Source organism: Trematomus bernacchii, unplaced genomic scaffold, assembly GCF_902827165.1.
Source record: "Trematomus bernacchii unplaced genomic scaffold, fTreBer1.1, whole genome shotgun sequence".
NCBI classification, from domain to species: Eukaryota; Metazoa; Chordata; class Actinopteri; order Perciformes; family Nototheniidae; genus Trematomus; species Trematomus bernacchii.
This window is the reverse complement of record NW_022987609.1, coordinates 1,798,459-1,808,575: the sequence shown is the minus strand read 5'-3', so window position 1 is coordinate 1,808,575 and position 10,117 is coordinate 1,798,459. Positions and strand designations below refer to the sequence as shown.

Genomic DNA, 10,117 nt, shown 5'->3' with positions numbered 1-10,117 from the left:
TTGAACAAAGTACATAAAAGTAGCACTAAAGAAGAAAAACTAATATTCTTTTTAAAGGAAGATGTACAGTAATATAATAAGGATACTTATAGGATTATATATATGTATACTTTTTATAATATTATGATTATGATTACTTCTACTGTATGTTGAGGGTGCTACAGCTGCATTTCCTTTTGAAATCCTGTATTGTATAATGAAAATAAAATGTAACCCTGAGCAATGTAATATAGCACAAAATAAACAAAATAAAACAAGTCTTTATTGGAAATACTATGAATGATTAAACACCCAAAATGTCCTTTTACAAATCATCATTTAATGTAGTAAAGTAACATTAACACATTTGTTATAAAGCATACAAAAAATCAGACGTGATGTTGAATGTCTGAAAAACAAGACTGCTCTGAAAGGCAATTTCCTGTGGTGGTGAATTTGTCTCCAGTGGGGAACAAGAAAGAGACAGTCTGTAGGTTTAGGAAAGAAGAAGAAGAGCCAGGAGTTTGTTTTTTGAACGCCGAGTTAAAACTCTCTGCCACACGACAAACGGGCTTGTTTGCAAAGGCTGGTTGAAGAGAGGATTTCTCCGCTCTGTGAAAAGATCCACAGATGAAGGTAAGAGACTCAGAGTTTTCCTATTTTTGTGTTACACTTTTACTTCTGTACACTTTTGCACAGCGATGACATTTTCGATTTTCGATTTGTTTTGGTTGTGACTGCTTGAAGGTTTTTTTTGTAGGTTTTTACTAAATGTCTCTGTTTCCTAAACCATGCTTTTTTGTACACTCTTGGATATGCAAATCAACCTGGTGTTGGTTTATTCATTTTACACCTGTTGCAGCAGAACTTTAGAGTTTTGCAGTTTCCAGTTTTGATTCATACTGTAGAGATAGATAGATAGATAGATAGATGGATAGATAGATAGATAGATAGATAGATAGATAGATAGATAGATAGATAGATATATATATATAGATGGGTAGATAGATAGATAGATAGATAGATAGATAGATGGGTAGATAGATAGATGGATAGATGGATAGATAGATAGATAGATAGATAGATAGATAGATAGATAGATAGATAGATAGATAGATAGATAGATGGATAGATAGATATATATATAGATGGGTAGATAGATAGATAGATAGATAGATGGATGGATAGATAGATAGATGGATGGATAGATAGATAGATGGATGGATAGATGGATAGATAGATATATATATATAGATGGGTAGATAGATAGATAGATAGATGGGTAGATAGATGGGTAGATAGATAGATAGATAGATAGATGGGTATAGATAGATAGATAGATGGGTAGATAGATAGATAGATAGATAGATAGATAGATAGATAGATAGATAGATAGATAGATAGATAGATAGATAGATAGATAGATAGATAGATAGATAGATAGATAGATAGATAGATAGATGGATAGATAGATAGATAGATGGGTATAGATAGATAGATAGATAGATAGATAGATAGATAGATAGATAGATAGATAGATAGATGGATAGATAGATAGATGGATGGATAGATAGATAGATAGATAGATAGATAGATAGATAGATAGATGGATGGATAGATAGATATATATATATAGATGGGTAGATAGATAGATAGATAGATAGATGGATAGATAGATAGATAGATAGATAGATAGATAGATAGATAGATAGATGGATAGATAGATAGATGGGTATAGATAGATGGGTAGATAGATAGGTAGATACATAGATAGGTAGGTAGACAGATAGATAGATGGGTATAGATAGATAGATAGATAGATGGTAGATACAGTAGATAGATAGATAGATAGGTAGACAGATAGATAGATGGGTACTGTAAATGTATTAATATAAGTAGAATGAAAACGATATACCACTGATACTTACTTTCATTTTGTCACCATTACCTTGTCACAGTTTACAATGTTTAGGAAAATAGAAATGTTAAATAACAAATGAAAACACTTCATAAAGATTTATTTTCACATTAACAAAAAGCATGCATGCAGTGATCTGTAACGTTAACATTCTTGACACAGTTTCTTGTTTTTCCTGGCCTTTGTAATCATTTATTCTGACCTTACTGACCCCCCATTATATCGCCTGCATTTTTTTATTGACCCCCTATGTCCCCAACACTTTAACTCCCCACCTGTTTGCAATGTGTTAATTGTCTGATAATGATATAAACGTGTCTCCTCCTCAGAGTCGTGCAGAGAGGTGGTTCAGCTGTAGCCTCCCCTTCTTCCCTCTCCTCCCGCCTCTCTTCCTCCCCCTCTTCCTCCCCCTCCTCACCCTCCGCAGGCCTCAGATGGCAGCAGCCTGTGTTCAGCTGCTGTTGGCTGCCTCCCTGTGGCTGACTCCTCTCTCAGAGGCTGCTGCTGTCGCTCCTCTCAACGTGAGCAGAGCTGCAGCTGAGACCCCGTCTGACCTCTGGATGCTCAGTGCAGCTGAGACCCCGTCTGACCTCTGGATGCTCAGTGCAGCTGAGACCCCGTCTGACCTCTGGATGCTCAGTGCAGCTCAGACCCCGTCTGACCTCTGGATGCTCAGTGCAGCTGAGACCCCGTCTGACCTCTGGATGCTCAGTGCAGCTGAGAGCAGACGCAGAAGAGACGTTTCCTCCAGAGAGATCAACGCTCTGCTGGATTACCACAACCGAGTCCGCTCACAGGTGTTCCCCCCCGCAGCTAATATGGAGTTCATGGTGAGGGAACGCTGTGGAGAGGGACCAGTGCTGCTATGTAACTAAATACATTTACTCAAGTACTATAAGTACAGTTTGGAGGCACTTGAGTATTTCCAGTACATGCTACTTTATCATTCTAAATTTGGAACCAAGTTTAGGCCAAACTCAACTCGGGATACCACATTAATATTCTGTCTTTTCATCTTGATATTTCAGATTCTGTCCTATAATTTAGAACAGAACATTGACATATTATTGTTGATTGGGAAATCAAAGCCTCAAGCTTTATAACAAAGCTCTATTTCGGGACCCAAATCCCAAAGAAGTCCATTTGGATTTATGATATTGGAGTTTTGAAACACCTTTGGGTCCAAATGATTTTTAATGTTAATGATACACCATATCTCATATAACAACATACTATATTTATACCTTTTATTTTGTAACCTTCAAATTTGAAAGCTTTGTTTGTGAGATGGGAAGGTTTTAATGAATGAAAGAGTTCAAGTCAATTGGACCCCGAACCAGAATGAAATGCAGCCCATCTCAAGTGGAAAAATTAAACCACACCTGAGCCCAAAAATCTTGAAATGTATTCTGCATCTTAACTAACTTACCTATATAAAACATGTAACACAAAACTATCCTTATTGGCTTATTTTATGGTACAAAACAGTTCAAATACAGCAGCACCAGATGTAGGTTTCAGTCTTATTAAAACTCTATAGAACATAGTTAATTATGTTGTTGTTGTCTTACAGTAGAGAGTGAAATTAATGACCCCTTTATCTCTCATTTCCTCTCTATTCATGTCTCTACAGCTCTGGGATGAGGGACTCGCTAAGTCCGCTGACTCCTGGGCCTCACGATGCGTTTGGGATCACGGTCCGACACAAGCCATGAGATACATGGGCCAAAACCTGTCCATCACTACAGGAAGGTATGAAGAATCAGCTCTTGATTTCATGCACTAATACGGTCTTAAAATACTATGACTACAGGTTTAAAATATCCAAAAAGGCATGGAGCTATTTGTATATGTGAATGACTGAATGTGTGTTGTTTTTAGGTACCAGTCCATCACTGATCTGGTCCGGTCCTGGTACGAGGAGAGGCATCACTTCTCCTACCCGAACAGATGCAGTGGAGCAGTTTGCTCTCACTACACCCAGGTAGATGTCTCTTTTGCACAGAGGAAAAGGTGCAAATGGATTTTATTCATCCACTCCATGAGGACTCCATGTTCCAAATGAAACATGTCTAAAGTCATGGTTTTGCTTCTCTGGGATACTGTAACCATGCAACTGTATATTCATTAAATAAACCTTCTTTCCTACATTTATATTACTATTACTTATATTACCATTTTATGGTATCTGATCCAGATTTGCGTCCGATATGACGTAATATCGGAAATGTATGCTGGCTTTACACCCACGGGCCTATCAGAAACGTTGCTATCAGAAACAATGCCCGACTGTTTTGGACGTAATATGGTCGGTGTTTACATTAGCATCGCTAACACTCAGAGCTAACCTGTACTGGAGAGCATGTGTGTGAAGAAGCAGGAAATAAAAAGGAACTCACCTTGTGGTATAACCGGCAAGAGAGAAAGCCTTGAGCTCCATACTGTTTCAGAAACAATCCTTGATAATCCATGATATGGCGTTTCATCACCGCAGTATCTGCCGGTAGAATCTCCCGCATGAGCTAAGCCCCCTCCTTTTAAAAAAATAATAATTTATTTTCTTTTTTTAAAGCTTTATACCCCAAATCAGCACTTTTGAAACAGGAAGTGAAATAGAGGGATATGAGGCATGGCTAGAATGGGTGATCTGTTTGGTATTTTGAGCAAAACACTTCGTAGACATGTTTTTTATATATTTTATATATCTGAGACCTATGCTATTGCCTAAAAATAGCATGATAGGTGCACTTTAAGATTTCAGATTCAGCCCCCTTAACCCCATCCTAATAATTGACAGTCCCTTACTAAAGATGATATATGAAACATATCAACCCAGATTACTTTTTAAATGCGGAGATGTGCATGGTTTCCTTTTATGGATAAACTATAAGCATCAAAAAGTGTTTTTCTTTTCTCTCAGATGGTTTGGGCGAGCACCAAGAAAGTGGGATGTGCCGTCAGGAAGTGCTCCAACATGAAGGTGTTTGGAAACACGTGGAAGGAGGCGACGCTGCTGGTCTGCAACTACTCTGTGAAGTAAGTCAAGTTTAATAAATACAATTTTAACAGCACAAAACCGGTCTACACAATCCCTCATTTTTGAATTTATCATTGGCTTTTCAAGGAGAGAAAACAACTCATTCCACACTGTTGCGCTGGAAATAACTAAGGCTTAGAGTACTTAAGAGTTAAAGTAAAGTATGCATTAGTGACTCACTTACAGATACATTATTGGTTTTAAGGGTTGTATTGATAACAACAAGAATATACAATAGTTACAGTATCGTCCATTAATAGGTATTTGTATCAAACCAACATGTTGAGGGGAAACTCACACATTAAAAATGTCTTATAGCTCAAATGGGGACATTGCAGAAGCTATGGAAGGTTAAAGTGAAAAGACTAAACTACTGTGAGGAAATGTTAAATATGGTTAATCTACTTGGAGAACTGTAAGCCGTACTCTGCTCTGTTTGTGGATTGCAAATGTAATTATATTCTTGGTCTGTACTTTAAATAGATTTCTAGTAACTGCACACTTTTTATTTATTTTTGCATTATTTTCTAATCTGCTATATGTTTAATGTTGGGGAATGTTCGGTTGTGTTTGTGCAATGTGATACATGTCTCATAGCTAATATGTTCATTTGTTTTTTTCAGGGGCAACTGGGTGGGGGAGGTCCCCTATAAGAGGGGGAAGCCTTGCTCTGTCTGTCCGTCCAGCTACGGCGGCTCCTGCTGGAGGAACCAGTGCTCCCCAAAAACAAAACCCAGAAGACTTACAAGACTTTAACACACTGTTTTTAATGTGTTTAAATGGAAGAAAACAAAGTCATAATCCATGTCAAGTCAAGTTTGATGATGTGGCGCAGTGGGTTGTGCATTGGTGTTCGGATCAGGGGGTCACAGGTTCAAACCCCACTGCAGTCAGCATGTCGCTGTGTCCCTGGGCAAGACACTTCACCCCAAATTGCTCTTGTGGGGATTGCCCACAGTATTGAGTATGTAAGTCGCTTTGGATAAAAGCGTCCAACAAGTAACATGTAATGTAATGTCTGCATAAAATGATGCAGCTCTCTACTTACCACTACGTTCAAAGTAAATCTATATTAATAATGTTTTAAAATACATTTTTATATTTTCAGCGCTGTTGATCACTAACAAAATAACCTTTCATAAGTTTCCCATTTTTATATTTTTTATAGACATCCACAGCGATTGTTTGCACTGTTTTTGATTAATTTGGGTGACGTTTTATATGCATTAACCCCCCCCCCCCTAAAAAAATAAGCACTTTTGTTGTACATATTATATTTACTATGAACTTCTAACCTGATGGTATATATTTTTTTGTTTAGTGTGAAAATCTGTCCAGTCATTCCTGCAGTGAATGTGCTTAATTCACAGTTTGCCTGATGGCTGAATAGTAATTAAGTTATAAATAAATGATGACGCTGTGCTGTATATATATATATATATATATAAATAATTGCTCCTGCAGGAAATGTTCTGTCCTGCATGTCACCTCATTACATCTCTCTCCATTCAACCCTCGGAGACTTCCTGAGCCATAAACGAGACTAATGCAACTTTTATGGTCTAAAATATGAGGGAATCAGCTGTGCTTCCAACCCACACACACACACAACACACACACCACACACACACACACACACACACACACACACACACACACACACACACACACACGACCACTAACAATAAACGTATAACATATTGGATATGGGAACAATTTTCTCCAAGCAAACAAAGTTCCTCACAAACAAAAGTGTAATGAGCCATTTATCTGGCAGGTCTTTGTTCTAAAATGGAGAGTGGCTGCTGACTCTTCATTTCTGTAATATTATAGTTGTTAAACATAACTGCAACTTTTTTTTTTTAAACTGTATGACTTTCAATCTTCAGGATGTCATCACCAGTAAATGAGTCCACAGAAAGTAAAATAAATCGTTTTTGAAATAGTTTAATACAATTATTTGCTTTCTTGTCTTGGTTTAAGATTACAAGAAGATGCTATAGAGAGGTGAAGTCCCTCCCTTTCCGGGGGAGCTCCATGGGACCTTATTTCGGAAAAAGTATGTATTAAAGTCAATGGAGAGAGAAAACTTATCTTTCGATCCCGTTTGAATTGTGCCACGAATTACACATATGATGTTTGTCAATCTTAAATAATAATTTCCATGTCAAAAAAGTCACAGTTTGTCGTAAAACTGTTGAAATAAAAGACTATGAAAAATACGCAACTAGAAAGACTACAAATCCCAGAATCCCGGTCCCGCATGCTGGCTCTTACGGAACCGACTAACTCCCCTTGTGTGTATGTACAGCTCTCAACACGCCCAGACTTGTAGTGATTTTCACCTCTTGTAATACTTTACGCCTCATTCTGAAAGAAAGAAGTGAAATGTGCCAACGTGACGGCCGTCTTGGTGTGTGGTGCGAGACGGGAGATGCAGGTCATTGAGCGGTTTCACACACAAAAAAGTGTTACTTCACAGTTTTATGACACATTTTTATTTTTTTGACTTGTAAAATTATCTTTTAAATTGACAAACATCATATGTGTAATTCGTGGCACAATTCAGAAAGATAATCTTTCTCTCTCCATTGACTTCAATGCATAACTTTTCCGAAATAAGGTCCCATGGAGCTCAACCGGAAAGGGAGGGACTTCGCCTCTCTGGAGACAGTTAGCTTAGTTTAGCATGAAGACTGGAAACCCAGGGAAACTGATAGCCTGTCTCTGTCACTTTTGTGCTTTGTTTTCTCTTGAGGATGGCATCACCAGTTAATGACTCCACAGACAACTAAAGAAATAGTTTAAAAAGAAAATAGTTTGACACAATAATTCACATTTTTGTCTACTAGCTAAGAAATAGTCCAGCACAAAAAGCCCTATAAAGCCACAACTTTTATCTATGGTTTTTGTGGAGATTAAACAAATAAGTTACATAGTAATAAATACGTTTCAGAGGTTTTTATTTGAACTGGCCTAGCTGTTTCTCCAGGTAGCCTTTAAAGGATTTACCATAAGCTAAGCTAACTGGCTGCAGGCTGTAGTGGCATTGATCCTCTTATTTAACAACAGTAGCAAGAGAACAAAAAGTGCATGTTTTCACAAAATGTGCTCAAGCAACTATAAATCACATAAAGCCCATAAAAACACCAGTATTGTTAAAATAGGTGATAAATCCAGAATCTGACATATCGATGGGATGTAAATCATGTTAATCATCATCATTATTTATGAAAATTACCTAAGAAAATTAATCTTCCTGTGAAATTGGTAAAATGTATATATCAGATGGAGCTGCATGATGCCACATTAGATTTTATGCAGTCAAGCATGTGGGAAATTTCCATTTAGGACAGGAAGTAATGCAAATAGTATTTTTTAATTAGATTTCAGTGGGTTTCCTGACATCCACAGGGGATTTAGGCCCAATTTTATATTTTTCCTTCAGTAAAAACAAAACTGGTGAGGTTACTCATCACAGTTTGCTCGCTGCCACCCTCAGTACATGCTCCACTCCTCTCAGTCTTTTATTTGACTCCCCACCCTCCAGCTTTCCCTCTCCTTTCTGTATAAACTCAGTTTCTTACTCAGCGCTCTTAGTCACTAATCTGTATTTGGAGAAACTGCTATTTGGTGATGAGAAAGAGGGAAAAGCACATAATAACTTAATGTCTATTTGAGTTTCTATCATCATGTTGCCTTAGTTACAGCTGCTATATAGATTGGTGTCCATACGAGCTAGTTACTGTTTAACCTCCCCACCCACATTTGCCCAGATTAGGAAAATCAATAAGATAACAGCGGCAACACCGGCCTTACCTTGCACCAACAACACCCTTCTCACACTACAGCAACCTGCGCCAAACTTCCACATTTTACACCTTATGGTGAGGGAGGGAAAAGTGGATTTAAAACACATGTTTGAGAGGAAGCAGAGGACGACATGGTCAATGTAAACACACAAGTTGCTTCAAGTATGGAACCTCCATTTGGTGAGTACACACTTTTTCTTTTTGTCAGCGCAGTAAGAGAAAAGAGGTGTAGTGTGTGACAGCTGCTTGGTTTTTTCTTTCTTTTTCGCTGGTTTGTGCAGCATCTGTTTGGCTCCAGAGCTCTGCTGGATCACAACAGAATCAGAAGAGGGGAAATAATTATCATCGCCATTTGTGTCTGCCTTTTTCACACGGCTGTAATACAGGAGGTGTGTCAGAGATATGGAGGTTGTTAAAAGAGGCCATGGGAGCCGAGCCTGATGGTGATGATGAAGGTTTTGAGCTGTCGGAGCAGTGAGGGAGTTTACAGGATGATTTTAAAGTATTTGAGCTTGATGCTGTTGAATACAAGAGGGAGTTGTGAGAAGCTGCATATTGGAAAAGGCAGATGTACTTTTCTCCTAGCTAAAATATTCTCTTTGTAACTGAAAAGCCTGAAATATGAAACTTTGATAAAGCTAGCTTGGTTGGACTCCAGGATACAAAGCAATCCACATCCCTTACATTTCTCTTCACACATCGCTGCTACAGGCAGTGTTTCTCCCCTGTGTGATGTCTGTTTTGAATCTCAATGAAAGTGAAGGCCACTGTGCACAGTACTGCCTCTCACACCAGCTTTCTAATACAGCAGTTGATGGAGGTTTTGTTTTTACTCCTGTGGTCATTCATTGAATGATTTGCATGTCACAGTGGGACCAGAAGATGCAAATATTACAAAGCTCGGGCAAAATTAGAAGTATAATCATACAAGAAATGGCTTATACACATTCAACATAATAACGCATCGGTGAAATGGGTTACAATCAACATAAGAATATCAAGACATGACCCACCACACTAAGATCTGATGATTTACGAAACATTGCCCACTAATAACATTTAACAGTTATGAAACACAGAAGAGGCCAACAGATTAGTATACATAATGTTTAGAGGACATCAGAAACAGAATCAGAAACACTTTAATAATCCCAGGGGGAAATTGGTTTTCGGGGCAGTTGTTCCATTTTTAAATTTATAAAATAAAAATTAATTATACAAACATAACAAAAAATGTGTAATACAAGATCAAATAAGATGTATAAACATAAACAATTTAAGTAATATAAAGGTCAAATAAAATAAAAGTAATAAAATGTATATAGAATAAAAAAATGTTCAGTATTTAGTGTCTCTGACATGTCTCCATGC

The 10,117-nt window shown here is 37.6% G+C and overlaps 1 protein-coding gene across 1 annotated transcript; it reads left to right on the top strand.

Moving 5' to 3' along the window:
- Positions 1 to 609: 609 nt before the first annotated feature.
- Positions 610 to 5,690, top strand: r3hdml (R3H domain containing-like). The gene is made up of 7 exons (XM_034131740.1): positions 610 to 615; positions 2,227 to 2,480; positions 2,625 to 2,727; positions 3,531 to 3,649; positions 3,779 to 3,881; positions 4,818 to 4,933; positions 5,558 to 5,690. The coding sequence occupies exons 1-7, from the start codon at positions 610 to 612 to the stop codon at positions 5,688 to 5,690; spliced, it is 834 nt and encodes a 277-aa protein (XP_033987631.1).
- Positions 5,691 to 10,117: the final 4,427 nt, after the last annotated feature.

Coding starts and splice junctions, on each gene's coding strand:
- r3hdml (XM_034131740.1), top strand. Junction 3,882..4,817: donor TTTGCTCTCACTACACCCAG/GTAGATGTCTCT, acceptor CTTTTCTCTCAG/ATGGTTTGGGCGAGCACCAA. Junction 4,934..5,557: donor GTCTGCAACTACTCTGTGAA/GTAAGTCAAGTT, acceptor TGTTTTTTTCAG/GGGCAACTGGGTGGGGGAGG.